The sequence below is a fragment of the Pteronotus mesoamericanus genome, unplaced genomic scaffold (genome assembly GCF_021234165.1).
Source record: "Pteronotus mesoamericanus isolate MK-2021 breed Mesoamerican mustached bat unplaced genomic scaffold, CSHL_Meso_final contig_56, whole genome shotgun sequence".
Lineage (NCBI taxonomy): Eukaryota > Metazoa > Chordata > Mammalia > Chiroptera > Mormoopidae > Pteronotus > Pteronotus mesoamericanus.
Genome location: NW_026555201.1, coordinates 4,975,836 through 4,992,398, shown reverse-complemented (window position 1 = coordinate 4,992,398; position 16,563 = coordinate 4,975,836). Strand labels below are relative to the sequence as shown.

Genomic DNA, 16,563 nt, shown 5'->3' with positions numbered 1-16,563 from the left:
TTTTTTTCTTTTTTTAAACTGGAATAGCTTCACCTACTATAAAATAAGACAGGAATATCTACATATTTGAGAATACAAATGCAATTAAGCTTCAGTACCATATAGTTAAATGAGTCTAAAATTTTTAAGCATTAGAAAGAGATATTAGAAAATACTATTAAATCTGTTGAATTCTAGTTAATTTGTTTAAATTAGGCTCAAGTGAAGTAATGAAAATATTTTATGACATATGAATAAATATAAAATACTTCTAAATTTTAGAATACTCGGTTAGTTTTTAAAAATATATGTTTATAAAATACTAAACCTAATATTTTCTCTGAAGAAATATAAACACCCATGCCTATTTTACATAATTAAATTTAGTCCAATGATACTGTTTATGTTCTACTCAGCAGCTAAATGTTCTTTAATAGTCAATGAGATTTTGATTAGGGCATTAAATTAGTAGTAAATCTTACAGTGTAACTTAAAACTTAGAGCTAATTAGTCAGAACATTTAAATAATTACACAAAATAAATATACTGCGTGATATTTTTGGGAAGGGCATAATTTTTTCCTTTTTATTTAAGTGTAAATGTATACAGAAAAATGCACAAGTTATCAGTATATCATGAAACATTTCCAAAGTGGACACACGATGTAAACAGCACCCAAATCAAGGAACAGAACATTATGTAGGAAGGGGAGGACAGAGGAAAGAGCAGAGGAAGGGAGGTCACTACAATCTTTCTAGAAAACAGAATACTTTTTCCTTACTGGGGAAATATTTCTTGATAATTGTAAAAATTCAGAAATACAAATACCGTGTAAGTAACGTGTTTACCTAAAGATAAGCACTGTTAACATTTTGATATTTCTTCTTTCAGACATTTTTTCTATTAACACATAATTTAAATGTACAAACACATATTGGAATTTATTCTTCAGTGAATTTTGCAATCTACTCATATAATGAAGAACATTATAGGCAGAAGAAGGTGTAATGCAAAGGCCCTGAGGTGGGAATGTAGTTGGCATTTTTTAGAATAACATGGTGCACCAATGTGACTAAGGTGAGAAATGCAAGGTAAAAATGAGAGCATAAAGGTACTCATGTAGGATAGTATAGAATCTTGTGATTTATAAAAGTATCCTACTTTATCTGAGTAGAAGGAAAGCCACTGAGGAGTTTTGATCAAAGTAGGGAAGTGTTCTAATTGACATTTTAAATGTTCATTTTTCTGCCAGTGAAGAACCGGAGGACAGGTATCAAGGGGAAAAGATCAGGTTACTGCAGTAATCCAAACCAAGGTGGTAGTGGTGGTAGCAGTAGAAGCAATGTGACATGATCAAACTGAGACTAGGTTCTGAGAGAACTATTAGGACGACATTACAGGCAGGGTGAAAAATAAAAGAGAGTTTAATTTCATATATATTTTGGGATTCTTATCAGAAACAAATGAAGATATGGAATTAAGGAAAAGTTTTAGATAGAATACATATATTTAAGAGATATCAATATGCAGAAAAATATATAAGGCCAGCAGACTAGAGGAAATCACCAAGAAAGAGAGGAAATCCAAGGACAAAGCATGCGACACTCTGATGTTTTGAGATGAGGACTATATAGAGGATCTCACAAAGGACCCTGAGAAGATGCAGCTAGTGAGAACATATGCCCTGGAAGCCATGCGAAGAAGTGTTTACAGTGGGAAAAATGAGTAAGTATGTTAATTTTCCTGGCAGATTAAGAACATGGAAGACTTCGAAATTACCATTGCATTTATCACAGTAGAAATATTAAAAACTATCACAGGAACAGGACTAAGGGAGTGGTAGGCTTGAATGTCTGATGTAGTAGGCTCAAAAGAGAATGGTAGCAGAAAAGTGTAAGCCAGAAAGCAGAATGCTTATATTGAGATTTGGCAAGTGCAGTTATAGGTAACGACAGTCTATGGGAATTGGTGGCTGAGACCAGGTGCAGATCAAGATCACTGGAGTGTGATTTCACTCATATGTGGGATGTAAAACTGAAACTCATAGACATAGACAATAGTATGGTGGTTACCAGAGGGTTAGGGGTTGGGGGAGTAGTACAGAGAAAGGGAGCCAAATATATGGTGATGGAAGATGATTTGTCTTTGGTTGGTGGGCACACAATGCAATATACAGATCATGTATCAGAGAAATGTGCACTTGAAATCTACATAATCTCACTAGCCAATGTCACCCTATGAATTCAATAAAAAAGAATTATCAAGGCAATGAAAGCATCTGTGTATTTTCCCACATATTAATCTGACTCCATTAGGCAGTTAATAAAAAGCATAAAGAGGTAGAAAAATATTAACACAAGATAATAGAAAACTGTGACAAACATTTCTAGTAAAAACATCTGATGTGAAAATTAAGCAATTCTAATAAATTTTGTAAACATAAAGCATTTTTCAAGAAGTTTTATAACAAAAATTATATTCAGTGTTATCATTAAAGAAAAAATAAAACCAAAATTTATCTTTCTTATTGGAATGTTCAATACACAAATATATTAATTTAGGAAGAAAAATAAGGTCAAAGGCAAAGTATTTTGGTTCTGAGTGTGGTAAATTATTTAGATTCTGCTTATGGTATTTTTATTATAAATCAATGTAGGTAGTACTAGCTGAAAAAGGAACACTTAATTAATTTGATAAAAACAGAAAATATATTTATATTTCTTAATTCTATTTATGTATTTATATAGCTATATCTCACATATGTAGCTATTTTAATAATTTTTAATCATAATTTTTAAAAACACTAGAAAGGAAACAATATATTCCATATTTTCTTTCTTATTATGCAAATTTTGTTGTTTCAAAACTCACTTCAGAAAAACAGTATCAGCCAAATTAACACTTGCACAAATGGTGTAAGGCAGCAATTAAGACACAAGGTTCTGGTATAAAATCTCTGGTTATGGAATTAAAATACTGACTCTATCACTTGGAACTGGGGTGAACTAGGTATGTTACATAACCTTCGGAAGCCTCAGTTTTACCACCTATAAGATGACAATACAGTGTTGTTGAACTTTAAATTAGAAATTCCTGTAAAGTGCCTAATATATAATAAGTATTCAATAACTGCTAAGTACTATGATAACTATAACCACAAAATCTCTAAAATTCCTGACCTGGTTAATAATTTTTGTAAAACTTTCTGCACAGAAAACAAAGTTGCTCTAATCTAGACTTTCAAACTTCTAAAACTAAGATTTCCAGGAAGGAATTGTGACCTAGTATTCACATATACATACTGATTTTTCTGTTGTAATATTTTCTATTACATTCTCTTTACTCCCCAGTTTAATGGCTAAGTATTAATAATATAGTTTGAAACCACTGCTCTAATAAAAAAATATTTTACCTATGAAAATTCAGCTCATATACAATTTTAAGGCATGTATCCAATGTACACAGAATTTAAAAGTATTAGTAAATGTAAACTACATTGATTAAATCTATAAAAATCTAACTTTTTATTTATATATTTTATCCTCACCAAAGGACAATGCTTTTTGATTTAAGAGAGAGCAGAAGGGAAGGAAAAAGAGAGGGAGAAAAACATCAGTGTGAGAGAGAAACATCAACTGGCTGCCTTTCCTATACTTCCCTATCAGGACCAAATATGCATCCTAGGCATGTGCCCTGAGTGGGAGCTGAACCCACGACCTTTCGGTTTGCAGGATGATGCCCAAACAAGCCACACTGGTTAGGGTCAAATCATAAACTTTTTGAAACAGAGATTCTTTACAAATTGCATATTTCCTTAATAAATTCTTACATAGAACTTAATGTAAGAACTCCATAATGCTTGTTCTGAATTCAGAAATCAAACTAATTGTTTATTTTCGTATGAGTTGTAAAGTATTATTCAGTAAACTAATGCTCTAAAGTAAGATTCTGATTATCTCACTTTATATGTAATTTTCCTACAGAAATGAGGTAAGAGGAGAAAAAATACTAAACTTCAAAGATAACTAGAAAACATTATTCATATCAAGTATTTTAAGAGGTACCTTCTCATTTATATTCCAATTGGCTGAAGATTTCAGAGATTAGTCTCTAAATTAATTTTAATAGACTATCCTCCTTGGACAGACTTATATATTCTTACTGTGCACATTTTCAGATGTTTAATGTAATTTTATATGCAGTAGTCCCCTCCCTTATCTGCAATTTTGCTTTCTGCAGTCTGAAAGTATCAAATGGAGAATTCTAGAAATATACAATTCTTAAATTTTAGATTGCACAAGTTCTGAGTAGCATGATGAAATCTCGTGCTGTCTGCTCTGTCCTGCCCAGGATGTGAATCATTCCTTGTCTGGCACATCGGTGCAGGGTATGTTACCTGCCTGCTAGTCACTCAGTGGTTGTCTCAGTTACCAGATCAACTGTTGTGGTATTGCAGTGGTTGTGTTCAAATAACCGTTATTTACTTAATTATTGCCCCACAGTACACGAGCAGTGATGCTGGAAATTTGGAATGCCAAAGAGAGCCCATAAAGTGCTTCCTTTAACTGAGAAGGTGAATATAATACAATCAAAATATTTTGAGAGAGATCACATTCACATAACTTTTATTACAGTATATTGTTATAACTGTTCTATTAGTTATTAATTACTGTTGTTAATAATCTCTTACTGTGCCTAATTTATAAATTAAGCTTTATCATAAATAGCTATATATAGGAAGAAACATAGTACAAGTATATACAGGGTTCAGTATTATCCCTGATTTCAGACTTCCACTGGGGTACTTGGAACATATTCCCCACTGAAAAGGGGGCACTACTGTATTATATTAAAAACTTTCAGTATTTAGTATGTAGAAATGTTTTCCTTTCTTAAATATGTTCCACAAATCTACAAGTTGAAAATTTATTTTTTTCACAATAGTATGACAGCTATATATGGAATTTCTAATATTTTAAGCATTCATTTAAAAAAGATAACTGTGAATTTACCGAAATTGCATCTCAAACTTATAAATGTCTTAGTTAAATAAAGAGGGTGAAAATAAAAAAATTCATATGTAATATTTTATGTGGTGAAAACATTAGGATTAAACAAGCACTGGGTATTGAAGGATGGTACTAATTTTATGAACAACATAGGTTAAAAGTATTTTAATTCAGAAATGCATTTATTTACTTTTTTATCAAAGTGTACTTAATGACTGGTTCCAACAACGCAAACCATAAAGTGCTATAATTCATAAATGTGCTAACCTCTCTTCCTCATTGAGATGTTCTGCAGTAAGTATTATCACCGCTGCTCATTTACATTTTCCAACAAGATGAAACTACTACCATCAATCTTGTTTTCCAGTAACCACTTCTAATTTTTAAGATGTTTTTATCAAAAAGTACTATAATTTCATTATTAAATTACTAATCATTTAAAAATCACTTTATTCAATATATTCTTGATCTGAAATTAAAATGTAACTTTTAAATAAAATGAAAACATTTATGTATATTTTCATTTATATATGTAGATATATGAATATATATATAGATATGTAGACACATAAATAAATAAAGGGAGTTAGGTACACTTATATTTGAGAGTATAATTCCCTAATCTACTCCCTATAAAAGTTCTACTTTAATGTATAATCCTGTTGTAAACAAAATGCATATTTCCAATGCTAAATTAAAACTATTTGATTTTCTTTTAAAAGCAAAGGGCACAAATATTGAATTTATCTAATAATGTAAAGTAGAGTTAGAAACAATAAATAATTCAACTCTAAGCTAAGGTATACTGCATCAGGCTTGGAAATCTATAATGTTAAGTATAGATCCTTAAAATCATTATCGTTGTCATAGCATATAGCAAATAAAATTATAATTAAATTTCTAATAGCAATGATTTAACAGAGAGGATCTTGCTTTACCTATTGTGTCAGCTTTGCTAAATCTTCGAGTTACAACATTGTTCATGTTTCCATTTTCACAGAGTTTCAATTCTGTGAGATATACTTCTACTTTGCAGTGCTTGACAAACATACCCTGTTCAACCACCTAAGAAAAAAAAAACAGAACAAAACAGTGTCAGCTACAGTGCACTACAATTTCATTATCTCTAATAGAATTTCTCTATAGAGGCTTTAGGAAAAAAAACCACAGATCTCCAACAAAAAGTAGCTAGTAAAATGTATCAATATAAGGTAAATAATACTGAATATTTGAAAAAGCAAGGAACATTTTTGGAAAATTTAATATTTAACAGTATATGAATAATCATATTAAATACTAAAAGAGTTTAGAAAGGTATTCAACTGATCTCTGAAGATACTTAGGTGCATAATGAATACATTCAGTATTTACAACGAGAAAGTTTACTCAAAAGGTAAATATAGCTCTGATTAAAGACACAGACATACTTAAAGCTTTTCATACTTGATTTTAAGAAAAAAAAAACACCCTGTAAAATTAAGTTTTATACAACTTAAATTAGCAATGGTTGTATCACCCTTTGTGTTAAAATAAATATTTTAAAATAACTCCAAATTACTGCTGCCGAAATATTCATCTGTGCCCTGTAACTGATATGTTAGTTTTTCATCCTAACATGACTTTGTTTGACCTTTAAATGAACACTTAGTAGTTCTATGCAACAAATGAAAAAAAAAAAAAGCTGCTAAACATGCAAGCAATAAAGCAGAAAGACAGAAAATATGCACATATTAGGGTCACCTTTTTAATAAGTATATTTCCTTTTGATCTTCTAAAGGTTAACTGTAGGATTTCAGTCATGAATACTGTTGCTGAAAATAGTAATCAGCCTGATATGTGATACATTACACAAATATGGCAAAAGGGAGGCTCCAAATGACTCTTGTACTCACAAGCTTAGCATCAGTTTAGTAAGCAACTTAAAAATTTCTCTTTTACTTGTAGGGAAATTGTTTTAGCTCAAAAAATTCAAATTTAGTTTATTTAGCTTTTAATGTCCAACTCAACACAATTTTTATGATACTTTGTCATATATATTATTCTATTTAATTTAAAACAGGTTAACAGCCTGCACCTCTCCTTCTGTTAATTAATTCATTTTACAAACCCATATGTAAATCACTTATCTTAACTAATGTAATGTTTATTCTCTTATGCTTATTTATCTGGAGATTAAAAATGTAGCAAAAGATATTGCTTGTAGGTATGGTTAGGTAGAAAAATTAGGAATCAAATATTATCATCAATCAAAAATTTCTCCTCTAAAACTAAATATCTGAGTAGAAATCTTAAAATAGTATTATTTTAAGATAGCTACTAATCATTGATAAGTTGCTAAAAACTATAGGCCTCATTTTTGTGGGAAAAAAATGAAATGAGTAACAAGAAGTCAGGTAATAAAATACAGAAACAGGATAAAATAACAAAAACATGAAAATTCCTCATTATGATTTATAGTGAGGTATACAAAATATTTTTAAGACAATTTTCATAACACTAACATTTTCCTGAAAAACACCTGGTGATTTAACTGTCAGAAAGTCATTGTTAACTGAAAAAAGACCCATCAAGATTTCAAAATCTACACTTTATTGAGATTCAGAATTTTTCCATTTTTTCTTCTTTCCAGCAATATCTTACACTACTAAAATGCTCATTATCACTATGTAGAATACTAATATATTTATTACTTCTAAAAGTATTGTATTAAAAAGCTGTTCTTTTAAAGGAAATATCTTTGTCCTCCAACTATTTCCATTTCAGCCACACTAGATGAATGACTGAAGCTTGAATACAATGGCATCATAGCATAGAAAATAATTATCATTTTTATGTGTTAGTTATGGTTTCATTTATTTATTTATATAACATCTTTGTTTACATAAAGTCTGTGTTCATTAAAAATGTCTGCACTGAAAATAATCATTTACAATAATAGCTATGAAGACTATTAGAAAGAAAGAAGCTTATATAAGTAGTAGATAATGTCATATTTACTTATTATAACCATTAAAATAATATATTTGAAATCCAAGATGGAAGGTGAATATTCAAATAGCTATGTTTCAGAATTAGAGGTGACAGTTAAAATGTTTTTTAGTAAGTGAATTATAATACTGTATTGTTATAAATAAGCAACAAGCACAAGATCAAGTAGCTCCCTGTCCAAAATATAAGACTTACGGCTATATAAAAATATTTCCATTAATTCAATGCCACATTGAGAGTAAAGTCTCTTTACTAGGTTAGTGAGAGAAGTATAACTTCATGCTGAATTAAATAAATATAACTTCTATTTGTTTATTTTGCTTTGAATATTATAAATACTTTGTACAAAGCCATGAAATATATTTGATAAACTTCATATATAGGAGCACATGAAAGTTTCACAAGAAACTTTACTGCATTCTAAGTGCCTACTTCTTCCCTTTTGAAAACAAAGTAATTTCTAAAGAAATCTGTTACTCTGCAACAATTTAATAACACTAGGTCTAATGGACACATTTACTATTTTTGAGAGTTAGCTACATTCATTTTTGCAGCGCTTAGGAAGCAACTATACTTAGTGCTAGGCCTAACAGGTACATTAGACCTAGGCTCTGGAGTGAGGGTGAGAGCACCTAGTGGTAAAGACAGACAAGTAGAGAAGTATAACACAAAGGTGAAATCGGTTTTTAATACATAATAAATCCTACATATTATTTTCCATCCACAAATATTTCAGGATATGTTTTATTTTTCAAAATCATGGACTCAAACATAACCATAATAGCATTATCACAACTAAAATAATTCAATTGAACGCCCCTAATATCAAATATCTAGTCAATGTTCAATTTGTCTCTGCTGTCTCAATATTAATATGAAACAATATTAATATTGTTTCAACCAGAATCCAAATAAAACCTACACATTACAAATAAAAGATAAAGCCATTTAAATATAGAACTGAAAAGCTAACCATCCATATCTATATTCTTGAAATTTTTATTAAGGCTACTTCATAGATAGTGAGATATATTCTAAAGAGGATGTGAATAATATCTAGTTACCCCTTTTCTGTGATGTTGGTAGGCATAAATTAACAAGGGCATAGATCAAGGTGGACAAACTATGACCCACAAACTACATCTGACTCACCACCTATTTTTTTAAATAACACATCACTGGAACACAGCCACACCCACTCATTTATGTATCATCTATGGCTACTTTTGCACCCCTAACGGGAGAGATGAGTAGTTTCCACAGAGACTGTTTTGGCCCACAAAGCTGAAAATATTTACTCTCTCCTTACAGAAAAAGATTTGCTGACTCCTATGGCCATTAATTCATTAGGGCTTTTTAAATTCTGCTCAGTAATGTTTTGTAATTTTCAGTGTAGAAAAGCAGTTTTTGTTGGTTTATTCTTAAGTATTTTGATCTATTATAAACATTATTTCAAAATTTAACTTTATTTGGTTATATCCAGCTACCTTGCTAAACTTAATTCTAATTGTTTATCAGTACAACTTTTTACAATTTTCAGCACATAAAATTGTCTCCTAGACCATAACAATTTTATTTCTTCTTTTTCAACCTACTTCAGTTCTTTTCCATGCATTATCATACTGGCTAAAACTTCTAGTACAGTTATCCTTGTCTTGTGCCTGATCTGAGAGGGCAAGCTTTGAATATTTTATCAAGAAGTGTATTTCCATAGTTTCTGCTCCCAGTTTTTGATTTCTAAGAGTTTAAAAAAATCATACATGAATATTGAGTTTTATCAAATGTTTTTTTTCTGCATGTATTGAGGTTATCTTTCTTCTCTATTCAGCTACTACAAAATTGTAAGTGATTTTCAAAGTTAAACCAAAATTGCATTTGCACCCTGACCAGTGTGGCTCAGTGGGTTGGACATTCTCCTGCAAAGTGAAGTGTTGCTGGTTTAATTCCTGGTCACAGCACCTGCCTGGGTTGTGGGCCTGTCCCCTACAGGGGAGCGTGCAGGACAGGACCAACAGATGTTTGTCTCACACATTGTTATTTCTCTACCACTCTAAAAATAAATAAATACAACTGCATATGAAAAAATCCTGCTTAGCCATTTATTGTCCTTTTTACTTATTGTTTGATTTGGCTTGCTAAATTGTGTTTAGAAATTAAGCATTCTATGTTCATGAGTAAGACTAGTCTGTAATTTTCTTTTGGTAATGTCCTTCAAGGTTTTGTGTCCTGTTTATGCTAGCCACAAAGTAAGCTGGGAAGCTTTCTATTTTCTGAAAGAGAACAGGATCAGTATGCTTCTTCCTTAAATATTTGGTAGAATATACTAATGAAACCTTATGGACCTACATTTTTCTTTGTTGGAAGATTTTCATTTAATAATTTTATTTCTTTAATCACTAAGTGCCATTCAGTTTTATATTTCTCATTGTTTCAACATTAAGTTGTATTTTTGTATAAATCTGTCCATTTCAGCTCAATTTTCAAATTGCTGCATAAAGTTCAAAACATAATCTTCTAAAAAAAAATTTACACTCTGTTATGATTATGATGTTCCCTTTTCATTCCTCATATAGGTTATCTGTGCCTATTCTCTTTTTATTTTTGATCAGGCTTGCCAAGACTCATCTTTATTTTACTGGTCTAATTTTACTGTTTTAATAACGAGTAAATTTGTTAATTTAGTGTTTTTTTTTCAATTTCATCAATGCCTATACATTATTCTTTCTTGATTAGACTTAATTTCCTTTTCTTAACTTCTTGAGACAACAGATTTTCATACTTTCTTCTTTTTTAATATATGCATTTAAGCTATAAAGTTCCTTTTAAGAATGGCTTTAGTCACCCATTTAATGCTGTACTGTTATTCTCATTCAGCTGAAAATATCAGACAATTTTAGAATACAAAAGAAATTTGTGTTCTGCACTTAGTGCTATGCAGTCATTAGGTCATGGTAGTTAATCACGTTGTCCAGATCTGCTTCCAAGCTCACTCATGTGGTTGCTAGCAGGCCTCAGCTCCTCTCCAGCTGTTGTCAGACACTTCAGTTCCTCATCATGTGGGTCCACAGGCTGCCTGCACGGCACATTGTTTCACTCAGACTGACTGATCCAAGAGACGGTAAGAGAGCATTCCTGAAGTAGAGCTACCCATATAAACTAATCTAAGAATTGACATACTATCACTTCTGCCATATTTTTCTAGTCACACAGTGGTAAAATGTAGGAGGTTACAATACAGTGTGAATACCATGTGGTGCTGATCACTGGGGAATATTTTTGCGGTTGGCTATCACAGTCCACCCTCATCCCATTATAACATCAACTCAAAGTTCAGAAACTTGTCATCTGTATCCAATCCAGGTGTATATGAAGATCCTTGGATGTAGTTCCTTAAGCATCTTTAGTATAGTTCCCCTTCATCTACAGGCATGTGGACTAAGTTATAAGTTTTCTGTCCCACACATACCCAGAATAAAATGATGGGACATGTAGAAGATAATCTTTTATATATTCCTGTAAAAAAATGGGGGAAAAGAGGTACAAACCAGTCAATGACCTATAGCAATTCTGAAATTGACATGGGTAAATACTGAAAAGATCCTTAATTAGGACTTCATAACACTTGGTTCTGCTTTCTGGGACATACCATTTTCATAAAAAGTTAATATATATTTGCAGTTGAGTAAATTCTTTGTCTGATTCCTGCTGGTAGAAGTCTGGGAGGTCAAAAGCCTCTTTCATTTTACATTGTCTCTGCAGTCCAAGATGGCAGTGGTTCTTGAAAACACTGTACGTCTCCAGTGGCTCTCATTGGAGTTCATTCCATTAGACAAAAGCCATACACACAGACGTCCTTTAGGTAAGTCCTCTCTACCTTGGATTTATGGTGAACAGTTCAAAGCCTTTAAGCTTCTTACAAGCCTTATTGTTCTGAGATGCCCGAATGTTGAAAGGAGGGTGAAATATACTCTAAAAGTTCTGTTTTTTACCCTCTGTCAATTATGCAACCCAGTTTATTCAATAAATAAAATGCAACATGGGAGAACAGGTTGGTAAGGAAGCTGTAGATTAAAACAGACTTAAAAGATATTTATATGTATTTACCAATACTAAGTACCTTTATTATTAGCAATTTTTAGAATTAAATTTATTGGGTTGACGTTGGCTAATAATACGTAAGTACAATTCTGTAATACCTAATCGGTATACTGCATCATGTGCTCACCATCCATAGTCTAGTCTCCCTCTATCACCATATAGTTCACTCCCTTTTCCCTACTTCTCCCACACCCCTCATCCCCTCTAGTAACCTTCCTATTGTTGTATGTGTCCATAAGTTTGTTTTGTTCATTTGTTGCTTTCTTTAAAAAAAAAAATGATATAAAGTATATTCAAGAGTCTTACAAGTTTACAAATTGAGAAAACAGCTAGACAAAAACCCAGTGTTTTTGATAACTCTGTTTCCGAAGAAGTGTTCTGAAGAAGAAAGACAGTTAAGAGTTCTTATAGTAAAAACTACATTCAAAGAAATAACAGTCTTGACTTTTAGCTCTAGGGTTGGTCCAAGATGATTATCAAATCAGATATCAGGAGGTCTGGTCAGGTCCAGTGGTCTGGATAATAGATGCCAGAGGGGTGTCAGGTGGCCTGGATACCTGAGTCCTTCTCAGGGTAATCAGAGGGTTATTTGGAGGTTTGGTTTATGTCCAGATGTATATCTAAGCATTGACTCAGGACAGCTGTGTGCACTGTGACAAATCACTCAGCCTATGTGAGCCACAGTCTTCTCATCCAATGATATGCTCAAAGGCGACCAGAACAGGCCTTAACCTGGAGAACTCAGGTGAGGTGTTGTTGTCTCTTGCTCAGTTTTATATTCCACATACGAGTGAAATCATGTGTCTTGTCCTTTTCTGTCTGACTTATTTTGCTTAGCATGATACTCTCAAGATCCATCCATGTTGTCCCAAATGGCAATATATCATTCTTTTGTGTGGCTGAGTAGTATTCCATTGTATATATGTACCACAACTTCTTTATCTAATCATCCACCAAAGGACTTTGGTTGTTTTCATGTCTTGGCTACTGTGAATAATGCTGAAATGAACAGAGAGGGGTACATATATCTTTACAAATATGTTTTCAAATATTTCAGGTATATACCCAGAAAAGGAATTGCTGGGTCATCCGGTACCTCTTTTTTTTTTTTAAATTTAATTTATTTATTTTTAGAGAGGGGAAGGGAGGGAGAGAGGGAGAGGAACATCAATGTGTGGTTGCATTTCGTGTGTCCCCTGCTGGGGACCTGGCCCACAACCCAGGCATGTGCCCTACACTGGGAATCAAATCGGCGACCCTTTGGTTCGCAGGCTGGCACTCAATCCACTAAGCCACACCAGCTAGGGCTGGTACCTCTATTCTTAATTTTTGGAGGAATATTCATACTGTTTCCATAAGTGGCTACATCTGCTGACATTCCCACCAGCAGTGTGTGAAGGTCCCTTTTTCTTCACATTCTCCCTAACTCTTGTTATTTCTTGTTTTATTGGTAATAGCCACTCTAACAGGTGTGAGATGGAATCACACTGTGGGGTGTTTTTTTTTTAAAGCTTTTATTTATTTACTTTTAGAAAGAGGGGAAGAAAGGGGGAAAGAGAAAGAGAGGAACAGCAATGTGCCAGAGACACATGAATCGGTTGCCTCTCATGCGATCAGTTGCCTCTTCCACACCCCGAGCCAGGAACCTGACTGGGAATCAAACCAACGAGCTTTGGATTTGCAGGATGGTGCTCAATCTAGTGAGCCACACCAACCAGGCCCATACTATGGTTTCCATTTGCATTGCCCGTTTAGCTAGTGAAGTTTAGCATCTTTTCTACATTACTAGCTAAAAGGGAAAGGCCTTTTCCTTGAACAGCGTTGTGAGGTATCATCATTAACTTTTTGGGGGTCTTAATAGACAATGAATTTTATAATCACACCTAGACTTCAACTTTAGTGCATACTTCCCAGAAAGTGCCCTGAGTTTGATCTTTGCTCAGACATTTCTTAGCTGGAGAGGCTAGATATTTTCAAAACTAGGAAGTCTATGCTCTTTTTTATTTAACAGTCCTTTCTTTAGCTTCTCTTTCTCTTCTGACATCTGAGGATAGCAGCAAAAGAGAAACCAGGCAGTACTTCCAACATTTTGTCAGGCTGTTCAGTTCATTAAATATATTTGTTTACCTTTCAATTTACTGCAATTATCATGTTGCTAAACTTTCTGCCACCTTACGACAAAGACCACTTTCTTCTAGGTTCCAGTTAGACTTGCCTCACTTTCTTTTAAGTCCTCATTGGGAGCCTCCTCAATTTCTGAAATTCTACTACCAATTTATTCAAGGCTCTTCAGGCTTTCGTTAATACTCTTATAAGTTCTAATAACTTTTATCCACTGTCCAGTTCCAAAACCACCATCATATTCCAAGTTATTTAGGCAGCACACTACTTCTACTTACCAAAATCTGTATTAACTTTTTACAGATTTTAATAAATTATCCCCAAACTTAGAGGCTTCACAAAGCATTCATCTCACATAATTTCTTGGGTCAAGAATCTGGAGAGGCTTGGCTGGGCTATTCTGGCTTGGGGTTTCTCATGAGATTATTGTCAAGCTGTGTGTGGGATGGGGCTTCAATTATTTGAAAACTCAAATGAGATAGGACGATTCACTTCCAAGTTCATCCATGATTGTTGGTAGACTTCTGTTGCCCTCTTGTCCAGTGATTTCAGGTCCTTACCATACGAGGCCCTTCACAGCCCGAGTATGCCGACTAATTTCCCAGATTGAGAAATGAGAGAAAGGATGAGGGTGTGTGTACCCAGAATATAAACTGATGTGTCTTTTATAAGCTAATCTTTTCTTTAATACGGTGTAATTGACATAAAATACTTTTAGTTTCAAGTGTACAACAGAATGATTTGATATTTTTACATATTGCAAAATGATCATCACAATAAGTCTAGTTAACATCTGTGACCATGCAGTTACTAAATTTTTTCTTGTGATGAGAACTTTGAAGATCTACTCTCTCAGCAACTTTCAAATATGCAATACAGTATTTTTAACTCTAGTTACCACACTCTTACTACATCCCCAAGACTTTTTTATATAACTGGAAGTCTGTTCCTTTTTATCTGCTTCATTCTAAAGATCTAATCTTGAAAGTGATATGCCATAACATCTGCTATATATTACTGGCTACACAGACCAATACAATACCAAGACCTTGGTACAATATTAAAGGGAACTACCCAAGGATGTGGCTATGAGGAAGATATGAGGAAATGGAGATCACTGGGGGTCATCTTGGAGACTACTGTATTAGCTTATATGCTAATATTGTTATATACTTAAGCTTTACACCTACTTTCATCCCTGTAAGGAATTACTACTATTTTAAACAGGTTGCCTTAAGATTTATTCACAATATTTACTTTTGTCAGTCTACATTTTTTTCAGTGTCTCAAGCTTCCACATGGAGTAATTTTCCTTCCATTCTGCAGACTGTTTTGTATTTCCTTTAATTCAGGTCTCCTTGTAACAAATTCTATCGATTTGCCTATCTAAAAATGGCTTTTTTTCTAAAGGATTTTTTCTTTAGTCATAGAATTCTAGGTTAGCAATTTTTTCTCAGAATGCTGAAAATTTTTTGTTTTCATCTCTCTTGAGAAATCATTTCTTTGTCATACCCTTACTTTGAAGGTAATATTCAATATATCTTTTTCCTGGCTACTATAGGAAATTCTTTTTCTCCTTTTTATTGAATTTATTGGGGTGACACCGGTTAACAAAATTATACAGGTTTCAGATGCACGATCAACCACATGTCATCTGTACACTGTATTGTGTGTTCACCACCCGAAGTCAAGCCTCCTGTCCATCACCTTTCATCTCCACCACTCTTGTCTACATCTCCCCCTTCCTCCAGCAATCACCACACTGTTGTCCATGTCCGTGAGTTTTTTCTCTTTTCTTTCTTTTGTGCTCAATCCCTCCGCTCCTTGCAATCTAGCCACTCTCCTGAGAGAAATATCTTTTTGTCCTTGCTGGCTTTAGCTCTATTTATATATACTGGCTATGGTTCTACCCACCCCCTCCGCCCCCCAGCTTGGGGTTCACAGAATTTCTTGAGTCTAATATATTTCATTGGTTTTAGAAAATTCTCAGCTATTATTACTTCCAGGATGACTTTTACTCCATTCTTTACTCTCCTCCTAGGAATTCACTTACAATGTATATTAAACTTACTCACTGTATTCCACGTATGCCTTTGCTTTTTAAAATATTTTCCATTCTTTAGTCTCTCTTTTAGTATATATATTTTGCACTGATATTATCATGTACCTTACAAATTCTGTCTTTGGTTCTGTTTAATTTGGTATTTTATCTAGACATTAGGTCCTTAATTCTTAATTTTTTCATATTATTCAGTTTTAGAATTTCATTTAGTTCCTAACAGTTCTGTCCTTCTTTTCAACTCTTTGTCTTTTATATTTTTGAACATATTATACATAGCATTTTAAAGTCTGTCTGATAACTCCATTA

At 32.9% G+C, this 16,563-nt stretch overlaps 1 protein-coding gene across 6 annotated transcripts in view; it reads right to left on the bottom strand.

The window, feature by feature from the left end:
• Positions 1-16,563, bottom strand: part of USP15 (ubiquitin specific peptidase 15) — a 115,057-nt gene that overhangs the window by 67,492 nt on the left and 31,002 nt on the right. For 4 of the 6 annotated variants that reach the window (XM_054580024.1, XM_054580023.1, XM_054580026.1 and 1 more), the window contains one exon: positions 5,927-6,053. In XM_054580024.1, coding sequence (XP_054435999.1) covers positions 5,927-6,053 — 127 coding nt within the window. Of the gene's footprint in view, positions 1-5,926; positions 6,054-6,728; positions 6,823-12,286; positions 13,074-16,563 lie in introns of those variants that run through there. The other 2 variants (XM_054580025.1, XM_054580028.1) reach the window with 2 other exon arrangements.